Genomic DNA, 25,739 nt, shown 5'->3' on the forward strand with positions numbered 1-25,739 from the left:
GTCCTCTCTGTTCATTTACATATGCAAACTTATACATATGCACATATACCGTCGTCATTACCTTTAGTGCCTAACATTTTATGTTATTCTGTAGTTACTTTAGTTTATGTCATGAAGATGTTTAAACATATTAAACATGGAGTGCATATAGCCATGCTTTACTGTCCTGTGAATGACTACAAGAGTCTGGATGTGTCCCAATTTATTTACTTATTCACCCCACAGTTGGCGTTCAGGTTTGTCTGCAATTTCCAGCTTTTCAAACAACACTGCAGTACATTTCAAGGGAGATCTATGGATGTGTGCTACACCTGACCAGTTCCATGGGATAGTCTTTGGAAAGGACGTATTGAGTACAAATGTGTGTAACGCTTACATTTGAAATATGGTAGAAGGTTGCCCAAAACAAAAGACTTCACCAATTTACTCTCCCTAAGAGGTGTTCAGTTCCCTCTACCTTTCTCGAGATGACATAGTATTAAATATTTAATTTTTTTTCTAATCTCCTAGGTGGAAATCTTGTTTTAATTTGCAGTGATATGGTCAAGTTCTAATTAGATTCTATTCAGAAATGAATTCAAATGCACTTTCATTTGTGAATAATTGACAGTTTCACAATATCAGGTTGTCTATTCTTAGGATCTGATAGGCTATCCATTTATTCTGGTCTTCTATTATGTGTTTTGGGAATGGTTTAGCATGTTCTCTGTGAGTTTGTTTTGTACATTTTTAGCTGTTTGTACTATTTTTTTAGTCTAGAAGGAGTTATTTTATCATTCCATTTTAGGACAGGGTACTTCTTCTGGAAGGTCTTTCTGTTAGGCACTTGTCCAGATGTTCTCACTGACTGAATACCATGATGTTCCCAAAAGAGTGGCATTGCCCTGGCCACTCATTGTACAGTGAGGAAAGTCAGGTCTAGGTTCCATGTGTGCTCAGGGCTGCATGACAGGAAGGCATGGGGGTGAAGCAGTGTGTACCACTCTTTCCCAAGTCCTCTCCTCCTGGCTGGCTTCCTTGACCACACTGCCATGAGTCTTTGCCCTCCTCCCTCTCCTTTGCTGGGTCTTTGCTGGGCCCTTTTCCTTTGCTTCCCTCCCTGGTGTGTTCTGAGCCTCGGTCCCCATAAAGGACTCCTCCTGCACTTGCAGGAAAGTCCGTCTTCATCTTGTCTTCAGTTACACTGTCTAGGTGACTCAGCAAACTCACAGCTAAACTCCTGCTTTTCCTGAAGCAAAATCTCTTGTCCCCAACTTTGTCACACAGGAAAGAACGCTGTTCTTCACACTCACCCGCGGCCTGTACTGCTCGTCACACACCTTCTGTTGCTTCTTTAGTTTAAATATTTCTATGCTTATTGTGTCTGCTCCACCACAGTGGTCCTGTACTGGTCCTAGGTGTGCCGCCTCACACTTGGCCATGGCCTAAAGCCAGAGACACAGCCAGGAGGACAGAAGGGGACAGATGCAGCCTGCCAGTGCAGCTTCCTGACTGAGATACTTCTAGTTATCAGAATGGGGGAAGTCACTTTATCTCTCTGTCCCTTGATTTTCTCATCTGAAAAATGAGCACAACAAGATCTTCCCTGTGAGTCATCGTGAGAACTAAACCATTATATAAAGTTTGAAACAATCTGGTCCTTACTGAATACACGGTACCCATTGGTTCTGGTGGGAATTTGTATTAGTACCTAGATTTTTGTAAGTTTTCACTTTTTAAAGGACACCAGTCATACTGGATTAGGGTCTGTATTGCCCCAGTGACCTCATCCTAACTTATCCTATCTACACTGACCCTATTTCCAACAAAAGGGCAAGTCTGGTCTCCTGGGATCAGCACTTCAACATATGAATTTTAGTGGGGGAGGAGTTCAAGTCATATAGTCAGGCCAGTTGCCATCTTAAAGGGCTCCTCCTAACTCTTTCATTTTCTTATTTTTTTGGTGGGTCTGGGGTTTAAATCAGGGCTTTGAGTTTGCAAAGCAGGCTCTCTCCTACTTGTATCACACCTCCAGTACATTTTACTCTGGTGATTTTTGGAGATGTGGTCTCTCAACTGGTCTCTCCCGGGGCTGGCTTTAAACCACACTCTTCCTGATCTCAGCCTCCCAAGTAACTGGGATGTATAGGCATGAGCCACCAGCACCAGGCTCTCCTTTGGGAATCATCCTCACCAGGACATTCATTGCTTAAGTCAGATCTGCTGCTCCTGCCTCCCGCAGAGGAGGGCACACATTAGATCAAGCGAGGAGTTGGATTCTTTTCAACCTACTTCTGTATTAAGAGAATTTGATAACTTCAAAGTCACCGTAGATGTATTTCTTCTACTTCTCTTTTAGTTAATGCTAATCTAAGTTAGCTTAAAAATGTTAACTACTCATTTTAGACATATGTCCTTTCTAATGCTTTATGCCTAGAACTTAGATTTCAATCTTGTGTTCCACTAGTTTTTTAGACACTGTTATGAAAACTGTCTTAAAGGATGCTTGGTTCCGTCACTCAGGGCAGCTGTCAGTGCGAGGTGTTAGGCACAGCCGAGAAGGGCTTCCTTGCATTGTGATACCATTTGGCATCTTATTAACAGAAACATCTGCTGTTTTAGTTACTATTAGCTCAGTTCAGTGGTAAAATAAAACTTAAAATGTATTTCTGACTAAGTGAAAAAGCAACTGTGCTTTCAAAATCTTTCTGAAAATAGTACCATTCTGTACTAGCTACTGTTGTATCACTGTGACCAAGTAACTGGCATAAATAACTTAAGGGGAGCAAAGACTTATTTTGTGTCACAGTTTCAGTGGTGTCTGTCCATTGTGGCAGGCAGGACATGCTGGAGAGGAGCAGCTCACATCATGGCAACCAGAACGCAGAGATAGGGAGTGCTTGTGCTAGGCTGGCTCTCTCCATTTTTTCCCTTCAAATTCTATCTAGACTTTGAGACTGTGCACCCACGTTCAGGTAGATCTCCCCCCTTAGTTAATTCTCCATCAGGACAACCAGAGACTCAAAATGATATCTTTATGATCACAAAGATCATGGCTACTGAGCGGATGGTAGATTATAGAGAAGCAGGAATAGGATCAGGGAGTTGGGAGACCAGTATCTTAGACAGTTGTCATGAAGTGGACAGGAGGTATGTGAATAGAATCAGGATTTACTTTGGAAGTAGATGCAGAGGGACTTGCTGTTGGATGAAATGTGAGGCATAAAGAAAGATTAAAGTTGAGAACTTTGGGATATGTACCATATGCTCAGATACTAACAGATATGCCCGGGGATACTGTTTATGAGGGTGATAATGGAGACCATCCCTGAGTGTTGGCTAATATCCCTTTCTGCTACAGAAAAGATTTCTAAATACAATATTTTGGTCAGTTTGGGCTGCTATAACAGAATACCACAGACTGGGTGGCTCAAACAATAGAGATGTATTGTTTACTTCAGTTCGTGAGTCTGGACGTCCAAGATCAAGGTGTCAGCAGATTCAGTTCCTGATGAGCACTCCACTCCTGGCTTGTGGACAGCTGCTTGTCACTGTGTTTTCACAAGGCAGAAAAGGCGAGAATGAGCTTGAATCTGTCTTCCTCTTCATACGAGGGCACTACCCCCACTATAGGAGCCCCACCCTCATGATCACATCTAACCTAAGTGCCTTCCATTAATTTACACACGGACAGATCTGTGACCACAGAACAGCAGAATCATCAGCATCACATTTACTTGTATAGATACCATCTTTATTTTTATTTATTTTAATTGAGAACTCTTAATTGCATATATTTATACGGTGGAATTGGTTGATTTTGTGTGTGCATCTAAAATGTGAAATGATTAAGACAAGATAATTTACCCATCCATCATCTCATTACCCTTTTTTATGATGAGATATTTTGCTCTCTTAGTTATTTTGAGATATGTGATGTCTTATTATTGACTGTAGTCACCCTGCTAGGAACCAGATGCATTACTGTCCACTAGATGATATTTATGCTTTAACCTGATCTTTAATAGAAGGAAGAGAATGTCTCTCACAATTTTTTTTTCCTGTGTGAACAACCAAAGTTTGGAGAGTTGAATGACTTGAATGAGGTCACAGAATTGGAAGTGATAATGACAGATTTAGGATTCAGACCCCTAGATTCTGAAACCCATGTTTTCTCTTCTACACTGAGGGATCTGTTAAAGTAGGTAAACTTTGTCCACCTGGTACCATGGAATGAGCTTTTCATTTGATTCTTTGAAAGAGTATGGAACAAATTAGCCAAATAGATTGGATGAGAAATGAATAATGGATTTTTTAACATATAAAGTTAATTTTTTGTGCCATAGTTTAGGGATAAATAACACAACTTTTGGAGTTAGGTACAGGTGGAGACAGTGGTAAAGCAGATTATATTCCAGCTTCTTCTTCCCATCTTTCTTTTCGCTACCTGGATGGAATGTCCCCAACCCTAGCATTCATAGCTGTTTAGAATGAAAGCTCCCTGAAGACAGGGCTGTACCATGGCATTTGGCATTTCTGGAGCCCAGCACAAAGCTGGACCAAAGCATTGGCTCTCTTTCCCTGGTCTCCATAGCAGAGACTTCCTGGAGTTAGCCCTGATAGGCCCCTTTCTGAAGGTCACACCTGCCTCTTTTCGATGCTCACATGATAAAGTTGACAGTTTTGGCTTCAACTTCTCAGAGTGCAGGAAAATGGTTTTCTAGAACTGCTGCTATTTTAATCTCTGCCTACAGATGCAATTGTGCAGAAAACTCAAAAAACCTTTCACGCCTCAATTTCAGAATTGAGTCCTCTTCACTGCTCTGCAACAGGACAGGGAGGCACTTGGCTACAGGACTCCAGCCCTGAGAATTCATGCAGCGTGACTACTGGGTAAATGCCCATCTTCTCTGGTCATTCTGTGTCTCCAGATAGAAACAGCCCATCAGCCCCTCTGCTGAGCTTAGCCAGGCTGGCTGCACTGGAGCCTCACTGCTGAATCATTTGGTGGCACTTGTACAAAGCTCATGTTAGCTGATAAGAGAGAGCCACCCCAGCTCACTCACAGTCCATCTACTGTTAGTCTGTGCTCAGTCTTAAAAGGGTTGGTATGCCCATTTTCTAACTCTCAGTACAATGAGCACATCACATCAGTTGGGGAAAGGGATTTCAGGGATTTCAATAGCAAATGGAAGTAGCAGCCAACAGCGTGGTAGTAAAGAAGGAAGTGGAAGAGTGGTTCAAGGCAGATCCATCCGGGTATTGAGCACCCAGGGGCCTAGGGACGATATTGTGCATCTTGAGAAGCTGAGATAATTTCTGAGACATCCATATAATAACTGAGCAGCACATCCCGATAGTCAATATTTGCAATAATGACCCAAATCCCAAAACCATTCACAGTTATCTGTAGAGTTTTGTCATTACCAAACAGTTCTACGTAACGTAGTCAAGGTGTGTGTGTGTGTGTGTGTGTGTGTGTGTGTGTGTGTGTGTGTGTGTGTATAAGAGAGAGAGAGAAAGAGACAGAGAGAGAGAGAGAGAGAGAGAATGATAGAGAGACTGAGACATAGAGTTTGTGTGTTTGTATTTTATTGACTCAAATATTTTATATTTAAATCTTTAATTTCATTTAAGGAAATGAATAAACTTTGTATGTCTCAAAAACATCTGATGATATAACACAGCAAGTAGGGTGCAGTGGGGAGTTGGGGAGCAATGAAAATAATTCCTTGTTACCATGGAGTCAAGACATATAGCGTTCATCCATCTGGGCTGTGCTCTCACTGGGCCCTGAGTCCCCTGCACCTCTGGAATTGAGTCTACCCAAGAGCTGTAGACTTCCATGATCACTAATATTTTTTTATGTTTTAAAATGTGGGTCAATTTCAAGATGAATTTCACTGAGAAATGAGAAGCTCCCAATGAAAAGTTAAATTAAGTACTGAAACACATTCAACCTCTCCATTCCTGTGAACCTCTCAGAACACGTTTGACAAATACAGGTCCAACTTCTTCTGAAATGACATGCCTCTTATTGATCGTGTTAAGTGAGTAGACAAGAAAGTTAGGTGCCACAGGAGCAAAGTGAGGACGTTATTGTTTTTTGTTCTTTGTCTGTCACGCTGTACTATAAAAGAGCTTGTTACTAAAGCATATGTAAGCACACTGTGAACTCACTCATTGAACACATTGCATTACCTGCAATGTGTGTTGTAAGGAATGCTTGGCATAGATGACACATGTGAGTGGTAAAATGCTTTTTACTTACTTTCTTTAGGTAGGAAGATAAACTGAAATTATCTAAAATATGTAGCAGTACAAGATTTTTAAGCTTTTGTGATTTTTAGCATATTTACAACCTATTTTTGAATAAATAAGTCAAATACTCTACAAAGTTAATTTAAATATTACTTATAAATATTTTGTACAGCTTTTAGCAATTAATTTGAAAAGCCTATGCCAGGTCAGTTTTTTGTTTTTTGTGGCACTGGGGCTTGAATTCAGGGCCTCACACCTGCTAGGCAGGTGCTCTGCACATAAACCACTTCCATCTCTTTCGGCTTTGGTTATTTTGGGGGTAGGGCCTTGCATTCATGCTGGCACTAGACTGGATCAGGAGCTGTCACCATGTCCAGCTTTTTATTGGTTGAGATGGGCTCTTGTGAACTCTTTGTTGGGGTTGGCCTTGAACCTAGATCCTCCTGATCTCTATCGGCTGAATAGCTAGGATTACAGCATGAGACACTGTGCCCAGCTTGTGTGTGTGTGTGTGTGTGTGTGTGTGTGTGTGTGTGTGTGTGTGTTGGCAGTTCTGGGGTTTGAACCCAGGGTGTTGTGTTGCCAGGCAGGCACTCTGCTCCAGTATTTGTTTTTAATATTTTTCACACCCAAGTTCTTTTGAGTTATTCTGACCTTGCACATGAAGTCATAAGATATTTTTATTTTATTACAGCAAGTATGAATAACTTATAGTCATCCTTCTTTGCCAGAAGTAACCGCGGGCTGTGGGGACTTTGCAACTGAAGCAGTTGAGACCTAAAACAATGAAGTCAAGACTCCTGACAATTCTGATGAAAATGAACCTGAGGAAGTTTCAATAGAACCTAAGAACAAAACAAAAAATAAGATGGCTTTGGGGGCATTTTAATTTTCCCTAGAGACAAATCACATTCTCATTCAAGTATGATTGTGTCACATGCAGACAAATTCCAGGCAAGAGTCCAACGTGGCAGGAGGGGACTGAGTCACCTAAGGACTCATTTTTAGAGCCACTCTTATGTCTTAATTTTTTTAATTATCCAAATGTAATTGAGCAGTGAAAATTACTTGTAGAACTTTGTATTTTCAAAAAAAAAACCCTCAAGCTTCTTAAACCAATACTGATATTTAATCTCAGTGCCGTCCATTTCTGTGCAACCAGCATTGTACAGGTAAAATTCACAGACCTCAGAAAGAACCCCGTGTTCTGTGCTGATTTGAAGGAGGAATAGCTGAGTGTGGATTTTTCTCTCTGAGATGAAAAGAGTGATTGTCAAGTATTTGAGTAGTCACTTAAAACTTTGTAATTGAAAAGTAACAAAATACTCTAAAACACACAATATACAAAGAGTTGATCTTTGTCCCGAGCATGAGGACAGATGTTGCCTATTATTATAAGGAAATCAAGTAACATTTCCTGGGAGGTTGCTGGAATGGTTTATTGCTCTAGAGTCCAGCATTTCTGTGCTTTTACTGAGATACTTCAAACCAAGGCAGAAGTGTACCCTTTCATGAGGGAGAGATTTGCAAAAGAGTGTTAGTTCCCTTTAGCTTCCCACATCTAAGCCAAAAGTGATGACCCAAGAAGACTTTCGACATTGGTCACATGCCAGTTCTGTGTCAACTTGTTGCTGCAAAATAAATACCTGACCTAAAACATTAATTCTTGAAAGTGAGATTTGCTAATATATATTAATTCTATAACATACTAGCGAAGTTTAAGCAGTCAAAAAATTGAAACCAATTAGCCTTTGCAAGTTTTCTCAAATTAAAAAAATATTCTTCAAGGACTTTGTTTATGTAGTTGCCTTGCTTTTGCTTTATTTATTTTGTAAAGTTTTAACAAGGATTTTTTTTTTTTAACATAACAGGATGAAGTAGAGAGAATGGGGGAGGGGGGTGGAAGGGAGAAACATTTTCTGCTTCCCACACAGGAAATGGAAATAAAGACTCCTTTGGCTTTTTTTAACCCAAGTGATCATTGTCCTCCGTTTTAGGATCTAGATTTCTCATCACATCCACGGGAGCCTTGTATATTAAAGACGTGCAGAACGAAGATGGGTTGTATAACTACCGCTGCATCACACGGCACAGATACACTGGAGAGACGAGGCAGAGCAACAGCGCAAGACTGTTCGTGTCAGGTAAAGACTCCACGCTGCCTGGCCCCTCCGTGCCATTCCCTCCTCAGCATCCTTATACGACTCGACCAAAATGGCAGAATTTGGGCCTAAAAGGAAACCTTCATTTTTTTTTTTCTAAAATATTTTAGCAGTGGTAAAGTCTTCAAAGCCAATACCAATGTAATGACCTGCAAATAGAAATATTCCAAGCAAAGTCGTTTCACATTTTGTAAAACTCTCAAATCCTTCCACACACAGAGTTCTGTTTTGAAAGACATATGCCCCTGCCCTGCATATCTGCGGGTTTGTCAACAACCATGGCAACCAACACCACCCTCCCTGCTCCCCACCAGGTGAAGCTCTGGAGAGAAGGGTGGTTGTGTGGAACACACCTTAAATCCCCTTGTGGTACGCCATGCTGTCAGAGAAATTGTCCCGATCTAAAATTAAGGGATAGTCACATCCTCACACGCTTTCTTCTAAGATGATTCTCAGTTGAAGGAAATCTGAAATGACTCCATCTGGCAAAGATATCAGTTGTGTTATGGGGGTTTTACTTTGAGACAACATCAACATTTTACATAATCTTCACGACTGGTTTGTTACCGAGTTGAGTTCATCTGTCCAGTAAACAATGCATTGACGGGATGAATGGATTACCAATGCAGGGAGTGGTTTAAGAGTGTGAAATATGCATCTCAGTATTAGCAAATTAAATGCAATATACTTGACCTTTGCCTATATAGCCTAAAAATGTGAATTCACTCCAGGTGGTGAATATCCTGTACTATTACAGTAGCCAGATGGAATGGACCAAAGGTTGTTGCCACCAGTACTTGAGTATCTTGTTTATTTGTGTTGATTAAGCAATGGGGTAATTAAAACTTTATTGCCTGAACTCCCCTCATTGTCCTTGATATCTCAGCAGGATTTCTCTTCTGCATTTACATCCTCAGAATGGCAACACTCACCTGTCTTTCAAGGTCCAGCACAAATCCCAATCATTATTAAATGATTTTTCCTTTGAACTTCACATTTTTCCTTCACTCATTTTTTGTCATGCCAGTTGTCATTGGCAACCTTGTTTTAGACTTGCAAGACATGTTGGGAGAATGGATTAAAAGATTAATGATATCTGGCTTCTTAGTGCATGGCTGTTCCAGTACATCCCAGAAAAGGTCTTCTTTACACTGAAGAGGAATCTGTGTGGGGACAGGAAATGAGAAGGGTTTTGGGGAAGGAATCTTGACATGAGATTAATTTGGGGTTAGCAGAACAAGTAAAGAAGGATCTCTCCATCCAAAGATAAGTAAGGGGTGACGACCCTGGAGCCATCTTGTCTTTTTGGTGATCTTGTTTATTTCTACTCTGAATCATAAGCACTGATTTTCAAATTTAGCTCTGAGGTAGAGAGGCAAGTTTACTTTATTAATCCAAATTGTTTCTTTTGGAATGATTCTCTCATGTTTCAAAAACTGAGCAGTAGTGACAAGCAGTTTGTCAGCATGGGAGCCAGCAAGTCCCTGAGATTATGTAGTGAGCATCTGAGGAGACAGCAAGGAAGAGCAGAGAGTGTGGCCAGTTCAGGAAGGTCGAGGTTGTACACTAAGGCACCTGTGGAAACCAGTGAGTAAGACACCTGCTGACTAAAGGTGTAGGTGAAGACAAGAGAGATGATAGCTGGAAAATGGGTGGGCCACAGAGTCACACAGCATTGAAAGACCCTTGTGAGCATCCACTACTACGTGTGGCAAAGGAAAAGAGAAATGAATTCCATTTAAAATTAGATTTAAATTTATTTTAAAATATGCACGTGGATTTGGGGTTATGGTGGGGGCAATTTAGTAGCAAGAATTTGAAACTTCTCCTGAAACTGAAACAGGGAGAAGCACCTGGGTGACAAACCCATGTGAGTGGACACTGACAGGTGTTGGCAGGGCAGCAGAAGTGGGCATGATGAGGACAGCTGCCTTCACTTACACACAGCCATGGAGCAGTGTAGGCCACAGATGCTCATCTCCAAACACAGAGGCCCATTTCTTGATGGACACTTGGACACTGTGTCTTGAACATCCATGGCGCTGGGACAACAAAGCACTGGAACAGCCAGGCTGCATGAGCTCCAAGCTGAGGAAGAGTGCCAAAGGTCACGAGCACAGTCAGTAAGGACTGTGGAGCTAAGCGTGGCCTGAGGCCTTGAGCGTCAAAGAGACGTTCTGCAAATCCCCTTTCTAGGGATCAGAAGCCCACCTCAGAGCAACTGCTAGGCTTAGTCAGTTAAGCCAGACTGGACCAAGAGTGACAGAGGGAGAAGGCCAGGTAGCGTGGGAGGGCTTCAAGGAATTCCACTCTGTGAAGTACCATAGAAGAAATCATGACATGAGAAGGTGAGAGTGCTGCCATAGGACATAAATGACACCAAGCTCTGAGAAATGCAAGGCTGATGGTGGAAATCATCTCAGGTCAGGGACAGTGCTTCTATGGCTTTCTCGGCAGAATATGAATATCAGAATATATACGTCAGAAATAAAATAGTTCCGAAATTAAATGCTAAACAGGGAGGATCTGAAAAACAGGACATGGCATAACTTGGGAAGCAATGAGAAAAAATGAAACTTTATAAAATTAAGATTAAATTAGAAGGAACACACGAGAATATGCAACAGCAGCTAACATGGGAAATAAGGACTAGTAAGAAAACACATGCAGAAAATCAAAGGGGAGAAGGATTAGTGGAAAAATACATGGATGACAGGTAAAGATGTAAAATCAATGTGCAATTCAAAGAAAAATTCCTGCAATGAAAGGATGCAGCATTACTCCGTATGGAAACGACTTCACTTCAACCTGGGAAAACAGGCCCAGACCACATTCTTTTTTTTTTTTTTTACCATTGTTTCAATATGTGGCCGTATTTATTTATTTATTTATTTATTTTCATTTTTCTTTTATTATTCATATGTGCATACAAGGCTTGGTTCATTTCTCCCCCCTGCCCCCACCCCCTCCCTTACCACCCACTCCGCCCCCTCCCTCTCCCCCCCCCCATACACAGCAGAAACTATTTTGCCCTTATTTCTAATTTTGTTGTAGAGAGAGTAGAAGCAATAATAGGAAGGAACAAGGGTTTTTGCTGGTTGAGATAAGGATAGCTATACAGGGCATTGACTCACATTGATTTCCTGTGCGTGGGTGTTACCTTCTAGGTTAATTCTTTTTAATCTAACCTTTTCTCTAGTTCCTGGTCCCCTTTTCCTATTGGCCTCAGTTGCTTTAAGGTATCTGCTTTAGTTTCTCTGCGTTAAGGGCAACAAATGCTAGCTAGTTTTTTAGGTGTCTTACCTTTCCTCACCCCTCCCTTGTGTGCTCTCGCTTTTATCATGTGCTCAAAGTCCAATCCCCTGTTGCGTTTGCCCTTGATCTAATGTCCACATATGAGGGAGAACATACGATTTTTGGTCTTTTGGGCCAGGCTAACCTCACTCAGAATGATGTTCTCCAATTCCATCCATTTACCAGCGAATGATAACATTTCGTTCTTCTTCGTGGCAGCATAAAATTCCATTGTGTATAGATACCACATTTTCTTAATCCATTCGTCAGTGCTGGGGCATCTTGGCTGTTTCCATAACTTGGCTATTGTGAATAGTGCCGCAATAAACATGGATGTGCAGGTGCCTCTGGAGTAACAGTCTTTTGGGTATATCCCCAAGAGTCAGACCACATTCTTAAAAACCTTAACCTTAAAGGTTTAGTAGCTACGGAATGGGCATGGCGCTGGGGGCTGCTTTCCTGGAGGAGAGGGCGGAAAGGCTGAGAGGCTGAGCAGGTCACTCTAAAGCCCAGGGAGGTCAGGATGGCAAAAACTGGTGTCCAGATCCCATCGATGTGGAGCACAGGGAACTGCCCCTTGCTCTTGGTGGGGTGTCAAAGGCTGTACTCCAGGAACGAGAGAACTGGAAATGGGGTTTCCTCATGTGGGCTTAGTGTCCCCCAGGACTTACCATTTAAGATGGTCCTGGATTATAAATGCTGGAGTGGTAGCTGTTTTGCTATTTAACTATTAATAGCTGTTTGTGGCTATTTAAGAAACTATTTGCATGAGAGATATAGTGATAAAATGACAGATTCTGTGATTTGATGCAAATACTCTAGCAACACAAAACCCTGTGGAGAAATACATAGATGGGCAGACAAAGGGGAGAAAAATGGTTGCTGCCTGTTGCATGTGGCTGACATATATGTGAGGAGGGTCATATAATTTTCTCTTCTTTTGTGATTTTTTAATATAAAATACTTGAAGACAAGCGAGGAAAATTGAAGCTGAAGTTGTTTGGTAGTTCTAATTCTATCTATGCCCAAAGAGCCCCATGACAGCCTGGCTCAAACACCGCCTAAATGGTGTACTAAAAATAGAAAATCCTATTTCATATTTTTGTAAAACAGTTTCATTAAGATATAATTTGCCAACATAAACTTCATTTTAAGTATGCCACTCGATAATTTTAGTACCCAAGCCAGTAGTACCAGCAGAAACCTGAAGCAAGAGAATCGCTTCAGTCCAGGTGTACACAGTGAGACCCTGTCTCAATAATAATAATAATAATTTTAGTACATGTAGAGCGTTGCACGAGCCTTGGTATAATCTGAAGTATTTCTCTCCCTCGCGGAGACCGCTCTTAACCATTTGCAGGCAATTGCAACACTTCAGGCAGCAATTAATCTAGTTTCTGTTTCCCTAGATTTGCATTTTATGGATATTTTATTAATTGGATCACACAGCATGTGAGTTTTGTATCTGGCTTCTTTCATTTAGCATCTTTTGAGGTTTATCCCTGGCGTCACATGTGTCACTAGCTCACTGCTTTTTAGTGCTGAGTCGTATTTCATTGTACGAATATACCACCCATTGTTCATCCATTCGGTACGTGGTACACGTTTGGTGGCTTTCACTTTTTAACTGTTATGAACACACCTGCAATGAACATTTGCATACAGGTCTTTGAAGGAACATCGTGTTTGCATTTGTCTGGGACAGTTACCTAGGTGTAGAGCCTATGGTAAATTGAAATTTCACATTTTAAGAAACCAGTAAACTGCGTTTGAAATTTGCTGCAACCCTTGGACACTGTACCCTAGAAGTGTGAGGATTCCAGTTTCTCTCCATCCTTGTCAGCACTAATTATTGTCTGTGTTTTTATTAAATCGATCCTAGACAGTCGAAGTAGTATTTTGATCTGTTTTTGTAATTTAAACTAAATTAATTTAACCGAAACTTAGAAACATAGAAATTGCCTATACTTATGGGGTACCAGCGATGTACACTGTATAACGATTGAATCAAGTTAAATATACCCATCTCCTCAGACATGTATCATTCCTTCATGGTGAAAGCATTCAAAACTCTTCTTTTTGAACCTGCATGTTATCGATACCTATGGTCACCCCACTGTAGACAGCACACCAGATTTCTTATTCCCACCTAACTGTAACTTAGCACCTGTCCGTCAGCCCCCAGCTACCCTTCACCTCTCCCCAGCATCTGGTAACCACCATTCTCCTCACAACTTCTAGAAATCAACTTTTATAGATCATGTCACAGTTGTCTTTCTGTGCCTGGTTTATTTCACTTAAAATAATGAGCTCCAGTTCTACCTGTGTTGTTACAAATGTCTAAATATTGTCTCATTGTATATTCATACTACTTTTATTCAATGGGTTCATCCGTTGATGGATACTGTGTTTATCAGCTTTTGTGAACTGCAGCAAAATACCCAAGATAATGAATGTATAAAGAGAAAAAGTTTATTGTGGCTCAGTTTTGCAGGTTACAGTCCATGGGTAGTTAGCCCCTTGCATTTGGACTGTGGTGGAATAGCACATCGTGGTGTGAGTGTGTGATGGGAGAGGTCCTCACCTCATATCTGGAAGCGATGGACAGAGGAAGATGAGGGACTGGGGTTCCCCTCAAGTGCATCTCCCCAATAACCTAATTTCCTCTCTGGACTGGCTATCTTAAATGCTCCACCACTTCCCAACAGAACCATGGGTTGGAGACTCACCTTTTAGCACATGGGTCATTGGGGGACATTCAAGAGGAAATCCATAGCAGACATGAGTTTCTCCATTTCTTGCATGTTGTGAATAGTGGTTCAGTGGACATGGGAGTGCACATTGCAATTCCTTTGAATGTTGCTGGAGCATCCATTTGTAATTATGCTAATTTTCATCTCATCAGCAGGGTGCTAGGGTTCCCGCTTCTCCCCGGTCTCTCCAGTATTATTTGTTATCACTTGTATTTTTGATAATAGATGTTCTAACAGGTGTGAGGTGACGTCCCAATGCAGGTCTAACTTCATTGTCTGATGGTTAGTAATATTGACTTTCTTTTTATGCGTCTGTTATTCATTTGTGTATCTTCTCTGGAGATGTATCTATTTGAACATTTTTCCCATTTTTGATTGAGTTGCTTCCTTCTTGTTTTGGAGATATAAAGGTTCTATATTTTTTTTTCAGATACAAGCAATATGATTTATCAGCCCTATGATTCTCAAATATATTCTCTCATATATTCCTCATTTCATTTTCTTAACTGTGTCTTAGAAAATGCAAATGTGCTCTACTTTGGTGATGTTTAATACATCAGATTTTGTCTCTCATGTCCAAGACCTTGAGTTTATTTTTCTGACTTTATTGAAGTATATGTGGCAAAACTGTATATACTTAAGGTGTGAAATTTTATATTTAGATGTATATGTATAAATATATATTGTGAAATGATTGCCACAATCGAGCTAAATAATACACCATAGCCATCACCCCTCCTCTCAGTTCCTGTGTGCGGTGAGATCACTGAAGGTGTTTTCTAAAAATTTCAAATACACAATATAGTATTATTATATATAATTAACATAATATAACAAATAGCTATTTGTGTTTCTTCTGTGGAAGTGTCTATTCAGGTCACTTTTAGTTGGATTGCTTGGTTGTTGGTGTCTTTTTTTTTTTTTTTGAGTTCCTTGTATTTTCGCTGTCAAATGAATAGTCAGCAAATCTTTCCCTCCATCTGGCAAGGATGTGGAGAATGCTAATTTCCATTGTCATGGAAAATATGGATGTTCCTCAAAAAAGCTAAAATTAGATCTACCATGTGATCTAGCTGTCCCACTACTGGGTACTTATCCAGAGAAAATGAAGTCAGCATACCAACAAGCTGTTTGCATGCCCACAGTTACTGTGACACTATTCACAATAGCCAAGATGTGCCATTGGCGGGTGGATGGGTATGATGCATGTATGTTCGTACATATTTACACATACATGTACATTATGGAGTGTTATGCAGCTCTGAAGAAGGATGGAATCCTGTCGTTTGGAACAACATGGATAGAACTAGACGGCGTTATGTTGAGTGAAATGAGCCAGACACAGAAGACAAGGATCTCATGTTTTCTCTCATACGTAGAAGCTAAAAAAAATGTCAACCTGAAAGTAGAATAGTGTTTGCTAGACATTGGGAACAGGAGAGACAGGTAAAGGGAGACTGGATTTGAGCAGTGCGTGTTGTAAATGTGTATTAAAATATCACACCCATTGATATGCATAATAATATGTTAGTTAAAAATTTTCAAGTGCCAAAACAGTTTGAAATGAATAAATGAAACACTATCAATTTCAATAACCACATTAAATTTCATTTTCTTATAAAATGATCTTTGCTAAATTTGAACTGCTCCTGCTGTCCTTTTGAAAGTGTGATATCCAGGTTACCAGAAAAGAAACCGCTTCTTGCCCTGAGTGGACAACTCGGGCTGAAGATACCCATTCTGTATGTTTCTGTTATTAGTAGGGAATGATCAAAGAAGCCATCACCAGGGTTCAACCTTTGACAAATTCTGACAGAAAGAACTTATATGAGTTGGATATTTTCCCCCATTCCTACAGAAAAATCTTAATATCTGTACTAGTAGTCACTATGAGGTACAGGATTTCATGTCACTTAAAGCCCTGGCTTCTGAATGCCCACCTCGGGTCATGACCTCTGACAGTTTTTCTTTCTTCTGCAGACCCAGCCAACTCAGCTCCATCCATCCTGGATGGATTTGACCATCGCAAAGCCATGGCCGGGCAGCGTGTGGAGTTGCCTTGCAAAGCGCTCGGGCACCCTGAGCCAGACTACCGCTGGCTAAAAGACAACATGCCCCTAGAACTTTCTGGAAGGTTCCAAAAGACAGTGACGGGGCTGCTCATTGAAAACACCCGGCCCTCAGACTCAGGCAGTTATGTGTGTGAAGTCTCCAACCGATATGGAACTGCTAAGGTGATTGGCCGCCTGTACGTGAAACGTAAGTTGGACGGTAACCAGCAAAGGCGTTGGCCACCACTGATGGTGCATCTCCAGGCCTCTCCACAGCCTTCCATTAATCTCACACCCACTGGGATCAGTCTTGCCAAAAAGGAGATCCAAGCTCACACAAATTGCCCCAGTTACACAGCATGCTATTTAAGCTCAGAGCTGCCTGATCCCCCTCCTTGAGGTTTTCATTAGGTCACAGAATTCCAATCTTACTTCTTAGCTGTTGGTTTATAACGGCCAATCCTTGAGGACCAAACAGAGGAGGGGTTGGATCATTCCTCAGCACAGTGATGGTGGCCAATCAAGGAGGTGTTCTTGGCCTGTTTCTAGATGCTGCTTTAAATTTCTCGATAGGGTTATCATCAACAGGAGTATAGGCCTCCAAATTATTCTGTCATTGGACTTGAACTCAGCATCACTATCATTTATTCTTAATCTTCAACCCATGTCATCTTGAGTCCATTGGAGTGGCTGGGAGGTGGGATTGGATTACAGAGGAAACACATCCAGTCAAACGCCCCCAATTCCACTTACCACCAACAAAATGGAAGTGAATTACCTAAGATCACATGCCCAGAATGAGGCAGACAGAGCCTCAGGCAGATAGGATTTCACTCTGCAGCCAATTTAACACTTCTCTTATTTTTAAATATTTTTATTTAATGAACTGAGCTAAAGCAAACAGAACTACAAGGCTCTCACACTGAAGAGGGAGGTGTTTTGGTGTTTTCTTGTTCTGTTTTTCTCCAAGAGTAAACCCAAGGGCAGCAGCTTTGGCACAAGAGAAGCCCAACAGGATGCATCTCAATTAAATATCCAGGTGACTAACTGAAGCCAGCTGTGTAGCTCAAGTCCTACAATGTCATTTGAACAGCTTATGCTGGGATTAGAAAGGAATGGCGTAGCTGTACTTCTGTAAGTGAACAACCATGTAGACAAAATAGTGCAGCACTGGACAGGCAGAAAAATTATTCCCTTCAGTTCAAAGTCTTCCTGTGTTAAAATACCTTTCATAGCTCCTTGTTTTCTGTTGAATTAAAGTTATACCTTAGGATAGTGTCAGAGGCATCTCAATGAAACCTGTCTGTTCATATTCCTTTTGTTTTGTTTCAAGAAAAGAAGAAAAATGAAAACCAACTCCTGCTAAATTTACCTTCTTTCTAATCCCTATAACAAACCTACTGTGTTCCAGACCAGAAGTCACATTGCTTATGTCAATTCCTCCATGTGGAAGATCATTCCCTAAACTCGGATAACTAGAGCTTCTCATCTTTCCTTGTCCAATGTAAAATTACATCCCCAAAGACATGTCCCCTTCTGTCTGCAGCTCAGATTTTCAGAGTACTGCATGGCGCTCTCTAAAGGCATTGATCACCGCCTACATTTCAAAAGGTCTGAGTTCTGACTCTATTATAATTACCATCCACTGCCTCATGCAGAGGAGTTCAGATGAGTTCTCACAGCCTTCTCACACCTTCTCTTCCTCTCTTTTGGTTGCTCCTGACTGTTGGAGAAAGCTGCTTCTTTCATGTCTCTCTTTTCTAGACAGAGAGTGTTCTCTTAGGTTCCAAGTTCAGAGCCCTCTTACCCTCCAGTTCTTCTCTTTTCTTCTGCTGAAGTCTTTTATTTGTATGGCTTTCTTCTGTGAAAACTGGCCCCAGATCTGCTCAGCTTCCTAAGTGAAAGTGTGTCTCCCAGTTTTATATCAAGTGTTGGGATGGCTCTCCAGGGGAACAAGATGAGAAGCCAAACTGGTCTTATTAGAGAAAATTTCTCCTTCCCACTTCCTCAAGTCTTCTTTTGGCCAAGATTGGTCCAAGTCTAGCACCTCTGCCCTGTCCAAGGTTGGGTCTCAGATTCTAGATATTTGCAATGCCTCCTTACTGTTTAGTGCTTTCCGTAATCAACCATCTCTTGTAAAATACATTTGACTATGACACTCACTTGTTCAACATTCCTGAATACTTTTGCTAATCCTTTCTGATTTCATTACAAAATCCTGAGGCCCCTTATCATATTGTCCCAGACTGCTTTTATTTTTTTTCTTCCACGTTTCTCCTTCAAGAACTTTTATGTTTCAATCAAACTGAATCAGAAACTCTTTCTCAGACATGCCTTGTACTTCATGCTTTAATATCTGTGGTTCCTGCTATCTGTGATGCCCTCTTTCCATTCCTGATATCTGACAGTTTTGCTATTCTTCCTACTGGTCCGCTATTTCTTAAATGTTTCTCCTGGTCCCTGCATTCCTCTGAGTGAGTGCTATGATTACTTTTGTCTTGTCAATCCAGAAGACTGAACTCCTTGGATCCAAAGATTTCCTGGAATGGCAAGATGAGAAGTCTGGAGCAGCTGGGATGAAAATCTATTTATTTGTGTGTTTGATTATTTGTTTCTGTCATTTACGTGTTGAGTGGATTTGGCCATCTCTGAATAACTGTTTCTTCTTCTGGAAACCAGAGATGGTGACACAGGATTTTCAGAGTTATGGAATGACTACTTAAGTAATATATGAAAAATTTTGGTAATTTTATGGCACCTGCTACTGTATGATAAATATTATTAATCTTTGTTTCCCTGGCACCTAGTAGATACTAAATAAATGTTTTCTCCATTGAATCAACTTGGTTGAGTTGCAAACAAAGAAATTCAAAGGTGGGAGTTCAATTTCCATCCAAAAAAACTATTTCATGGTCATGCACTTATACCACCTGTTTTGTTTTTTGGGGTTTTTTGGTAGCTGTGTGTTATTGCGTCTCTGCAGACTCCAGATGACACGTGATCGAGTGTGTTGTGTGCATGGGAGAATGCAGTAGGGCTCACTGTCAGTGCTGCTTTGGAACAAGGCCAGTAAGATTAATAAATTCAAATGCTCACGTCTCTATTGGTGACTAGAAACATTGCGTTTTGGGTATCAGTGAATCAAAACCATTCTCTTCACATGTCCTCTGAGGAAGCATTTTGACCAATTATTGTTCTATTTGTTGCATATAGAAGACAAGAAAAAAAATAAGTAAGAAAGAGGGTGTTCCCAAACACAATCTTGCCCCATAAAATAATCCTGATGTAAGAACGGTGTGAAGGTATCACTGTGCGCGAAGATACCTTTGCCTTGTTGAAGGTCCTGCATGGTGCTGAAATGATACCTAGTGATGATTTTCTTTTTTTCTCTCAAATTGTCCAGAGCCACTGAAAGCTACCATCAGTCCCAGGAAGGTTAAAAGCAGCGTGGGGAGCCAGGTTTCCTTGTCCTGCAGCGTGACAGGAACCGAGGACCAGGAACTCTCCTGGTACCGAAATGGCGAAATCCTCAACCCTGGGAAAAATGTGAGGATCACAGGGATCAACCATGAAAACCTTATCATGGATCACATGGTCAAAAGTGACGGAGGCGCGTACCAATGCTTCGTGCGCAAGGACAAGCTGTCCGCTCAAGACTATGTGCAGGTGGTCCTTGAAGGTCAGTGGGCCTCGTTGGAGGGTTTGCCTGAAACAACCTAGACCTGAGCACTCAGACACGCAGAATAAGGGTGAGAAAGTGCTGAAAATCCACATTTTTCTGTCTACTTCTCCAACTTATAAATCTACTCTACTTTTTCAGGCTAAATCAGGCAAATAAGAATGTTTTGATGAGAATTAAATTATTGTGCTAGAAGTAACAGAACCTCCAGTAGCATAAATGTCTACTCATGTTTAATGCCATTGTCAAGTCAACCTCAGAAATTTGAGATAGGGATTTGTTGACAATTCATTACCCTCTAGACCTGGGCTTTTCAAGAATGTCTTGTTGGGGGTAGGGGGCTGTCTTGTGCATTGTAGGGTGTTTAGCAGTGTCTCTGGCCTCTACCTACTAGGTGCCAGTAGCTCCCCCTCCAAGTCATGACCACCAAAACCATCTCCAGACATTGTCAGATGTTCCCTGAGCTGTGGGGTAGGGAAGGAGAAGTATAACTTTAGAGGCAAAGTGTAGACCAAAATTTCAATATGGTGTAGTGAAAAATGTTGTCTACTTGGTGTTGTTGCTTCTGCTGAGTCTAAACATTACAAATTTAGGTGATAGAAATGTGTGAGGAACTGCTCTATAGGATGATAATGGGATTTTGATATGGCTTACTGTCTGACATTCTAAACCAGCTACTGAAAATATAAATCTTCAAGCTCATCAATCAGCCAGGGAAAGGAACTATAAGTAAGATTTATATTTATCATTAAACAATTCAACTGGCTCCTGTTGGTGTATTTGTGTGTGTTGTTGGAAATTGTGTCATTAGATATTATTTTAAATTTATCTATCATCAATTGATTGAAACAATGAAATAATTTTAGATAGCCCAAATACAGAATAAATAAAGTCCATTATTTCAAGGAAAGTAAGTTTAAATATGTCTTGATATTAAGAGATTTCTGTTGTTGCTTTTACAACCTTAAGAAGCAGCAGGCTGGTCCATGACATTCCTATTTTGATTCAAGCTTTTCATGCAGACAGTGTGGTTGTTGCACAGAAATGAAATGGACTGGAGGCATGGTGCTCATATTAAATTCCTGACACCGCGTTGCACATAATATTTAAGTGCAGAAAGTAATCAATTTGCCAGAACTGCTCACTAATCATGATACACTCTGAGCCCCATGATGCCACTATTTTTAGATACTTTGTAGAAGAAGGAGAGATTACCTGTCTGGGCCTTGTTACCTCGGCAACCATCTAGAGCAACTAAGAAAACCTAAAGAGCACGTTGATCATCCGTAATGATGCTGAAAGGGTGCAGGTTATCAGAGAGTGACAGCAAGACAGATTTCAAAGACACTCAGGTCTCACTGGGAAAATAATGTCTACTTTCATCTCCAAAAAGCCCGTCACTTGAACAGAGAGACAGGGCAGGGGGCACACTGAGCACACTCACGGAATTATTTGTCACATGTCAGTTCCCATTCAGGACAAGAAGCTTCATTTTATTTTTCTCTCTTCTGAGAAATGACATTGCTAATGTAGCAAAAGAGAGTTGAAATGGAATTACCAAATACATATCTAGGACCTGCTGAAAAATGGTGTCTTAACGAGCCTCCTCTGAGGAAACTCCCACCATTTCCACTGGAATAGCTATGGATTAAAATAAAATTATAAAATTCACAGACTATAGCTGACCACTGGTGTAATGGAAAATCAGAGCCTTTCCTATGATGCTGAAGACATCAGAACCTAGTAATGACAGGTTCAAGATAAAACCAGAAAGGTTGGAAAATAGAATCATGAAAGGAATGGTAACAGGTTCAAGCTCTGGAAATGATAAAATAGCAGCTTTCACACATAAACGTTATGAACTTTGGGAAGAGCAAAACTGTGTGTGCACAATAGACAAGTCCCCAAAGCAGGCAGAATGGAAGAAAAAGGAAGGATGAGTTATGTCTGCACAGATACTACTTTCCCCCAGGACACTCCCCAGCCCATGTGATGCAGAGGGGAAGCTAGAAGAAAGGCAAATAGATGAATCTTCCAGGACTCAGGTGAGAGAACACACAGCCAAACAACTGTGACTTGAGGAAATGGGCCCAAGTTGAAGGAAGGGAGGGAGGGAAGGAAGGAAAGAAGGAAGGAGGGAGAGAGGGAGGGAAGAAGGGGAGGGAGGGAAGGAAGGAAGGAAAGAAGAAAGAAGGGGAGAGGGGAAGGAAGGAAGGAAGGAAGGAAAGAGGGAGTAGAGGGAGGGAAGGAGGGAAGGAGGGAAGGAATTGGGAGACCCCAGATCCGTAGAGTCACCTTGGGAAACTTGGTTAATACCTGAGTTGTAGAAACAAGGGAGGCAAACCAAGTCCTCAATAAAAGTATAATACATTGTAAGGACTTTTATAAATGCCACAATGTACCACACCCAGCACAACAATACACTAACTAATTAAATAAATGCTAAGCATACTAAACACAAAACAATATGCTGACAGCCAACTGACCAAAAACAAAGCAGGAGAAGAACCAGATGTTAGAATTAGCAGGCAGGACTCTAATGCTGCCATTTAAAATATGTCCAATAATTTAAAGGAAAACAGTGCATATATAACAAAGACCAGCAGAGAAATAGAAACTATTGAAAGAAATAGAAATGAGAACATTCACTTGATTTACCTTAATGCAACATCAGAGGAAGGAGAGCGGAACAGTGACAACTGAAGGAAATGAATGATTGGATCTGAGACTTGGAAGAAACTCACAAGAATGACTGGAGCCTCTGGGACAAGTGGCACTGTGAGTTGGCCTGGCATAGATTTAATTCCAGGCCAGAAAGCCAGGAGATGAAGAGGTAGAAGAAATAATGGCCATGATTTTCTCAAGTCTTGGTATAAAAAAAATAAAGTTACAGACACAGGAAAGTCAGAAAACCTCAAGGAAAAATTACAACAAAATGACATGTTGGGAATATGAGTTGAGCCTCTGAAATTAACGAGACAGTCTGAGGGAGGGAAAGTCATTACAGACGGGGACTATCCAGAAATGACTGATAGCTTCGAAGATGGAAGACGATGGAGTAATGTCTTTTAACGTTCTGAAATAGTATTTAAGAACTAAGGAAAAATATTTTCAGTAAACAAACATGAAAGAGTGTGATGTCAGAAGACCTGCGCATTGAAAAATGGTGAATGATGTTGCATGCAGTAGAGGAAATGACAGAACACAGAAACTCAGATCTACAGGAATAAAAGATGACAAAGTGTTAGTAAATATTTAGCAAAAGCATTTTTCTCTTTTGTAAGTAAAAATGAATGGGTCAACTAGGTACCAGTGGCTCACACCTTGTAATCCTAGCTACTTGGGGGGCTGAGGTCAGAAGGATTATGACAGCCCAGGCAAATAGTTCGAGAGACCCCATCTCTAAAATAATCAGATCAAAATGGATTAGACTTGTGGCTCAAGTGGTAGAGCATCTGCTTTGCATGCATGAAGCCCTGAGCTCAAACCCCTGTCCCACCAAAAAAATAATAATGGTTCATATAGTTATAACACTTTTATTTATAACATAACTACACATAATAACACAAAAGACAGGATATTATTTGAATTATTTGGAATTAGATATGGCTAGGTTCTTACATTTAACATAAAGGACTACCATTTTAACTTTTAGTACATGTGATTAAAAACACATACTTATATGTATATTCATATATGTGTACACTTACAGCTATGTGTATGTATATACATCAGTTGAAATGTATCCTATTATTATAAGATCATTAAATTATTGAAACCATTAATCTTACTTAAGTCAGTATATTAATCCAGTAAAGGAGAAAAAACAATCAGACATCTCAATATATCCAGAAAGGAATTCACTGGCTGAAGGATAATTTCCATTGAGGAAAAAAAATAAACTTTCAAAAATGGAATTACAGGAAGCCTCCTTGACCTAATAAACGGGACCTATGAATTTCCCACAGCTAGTTATTCTTAAGAATTAGACTGCTCGTGTTTTGCATTTCAGATTGAGACCACAGCAAGGAAACTTACACTCACCATTTCTACCCAATATTGTGCTAGAATTCCTAGCCAGGCATGAATAGGAGATAAAACACAAAGTCTGAGAAGTAAATTTTCCCAGCAATTTTTAATGACAGACATTGTTGTTTACATAAAAAAATCCCAAGAAAATTATGAAGCAATTTATGTTATTATAGGTGGGTTTGGAAAGTTATATGATACCAGAACACAAGCAATGTGTGGTTTTATTTCTCCATAGTAGAAACAATTAAGAAATAATGTTTTGGAATTCCCATTTATAATAGTGTAAAACACATGACAGTAATAAATTTCACACTGATGTGGCCAATATAACATTGAAATGACCTAAGGATTAGAGGACTGTGTATTCTTAACTTGCTCTAATGCTAGGTGTGGTGTTTATTTATCATCCAGAACTTGGGAGCCTAAGGCAGGACGATCTTAAATTCAAGGACAAGGTCAGCTGGGGCTATGTAGCATGATACTGGTTCAAAACACAAAAAACAAGAATTTGCTCTACAGTGATCTGTATGTTCCCAGTCAAATCCCAGTTTTTTTAGATTGATTCTAAAATGTATATGAAAAAGTGAGCATCGTATAATCTAAGTTGCTTTAAAATGTAAGCAGAATATTAAAGGACAAAGAACCAGCACACAATCTTGACTCACAGATGATCACATGGTCAGTGGGCAGAGTCTTAATATGGAAGGTGCACTGGGTAGCAGAAGTGTTCCAAAGTTCTATTTCCTAATTTTATAAACTGCTCTGTAGTTTCAGTAGAATATATGCATGTGTGAAAAGGTTCAAGCTCTATTAACTACACTTGTTTGACATTCAAGAATGGGTTCACCGAGCACATGGTGATGGAAACAGAACAGTGATGGCTGTGGTGGGTGGGGCTGACTGTAAGGAACCCTGAGGCAACTTGGTGGGATACGTTTGGTTGTACAGATGTACAAATTTAGTAAAAACTCACCTGTACACTTAACATCTGTACATTTCACTGTATGTAAACTTTACATAAATAAAAACAGCATAACTGAAGAATTCTTCCCTCAACAGAAGCACTTGAGTTCTCAGTGCTTAGTGTAAAAATCACTGCAGAGAAATTTGTAGCTAAACATATCCTACAAAAAAATGGAGTCATAAGGTCAAGTAAAGTAACCCAATTCTCCCATGCATTAATGACTAGCTATAGGCACAAACTAACAATCATGATGACATCTACCTTCTCTTTAAATTAAATGCATGATGAGGCAATGTCTAATGACCGTAATATATTAAATGCAAAACACAGATTTTACACTTGAATATTTTGAAGGTCTTTCTTCATGTCTGATGGTAAAAGAATAACGTTTGCCATCCAAGGACACCACAAAATATCATTTATAAATGCATCTGGGAAAAAAACACAGTTGAGGGCCTTCTCCAGCCACAAGAAACATGAGTTGGTATGACATGAGGATTCAGATATGGTTGAGGGCTCTGGGAAGGCACCACCAGCCTGGACCCTACCAAATGGCCCCACAAC

The 25,739-nt window shown here is 40.4% G+C and overlaps 1 protein-coding gene across 5 annotated transcripts in view; it reads left to right on the forward strand.

Annotated features, from left to right (window-relative positions):
• Dscam (DS cell adhesion molecule) overlaps window positions 1-25,739 on the forward strand; it is a 657,480-nt gene that overhangs the window by 364,328 nt on the left and 267,413 nt on the right. For all 5 annotated transcript variants that reach the window (XM_074072614.1, XM_074072617.1, XM_074072616.1 and 2 more), the window contains exons 4-6: window positions 8,238-8,384; window positions 16,430-16,708; window positions 19,904-20,179. In XM_074072614.1, coding sequence (XP_073928715.1) covers window positions 8,238-8,384; window positions 16,430-16,708; window positions 19,904-20,179 — 702 coding nt within the window. The remainder of the gene's footprint in view (window positions 1-8,237; window positions 8,385-16,429; window positions 16,709-19,903; window positions 20,180-25,739) is intronic.

The sequence above is a fragment of the Castor canadensis genome, chromosome 5 (assembly GCF_047511655.1).
Source record: "Castor canadensis chromosome 5, mCasCan1.hap1v2, whole genome shotgun sequence".
Classification (NCBI taxonomy): domain Eukaryota; kingdom Metazoa; phylum Chordata; class Mammalia; order Rodentia; family Castoridae; genus Castor; species Castor canadensis.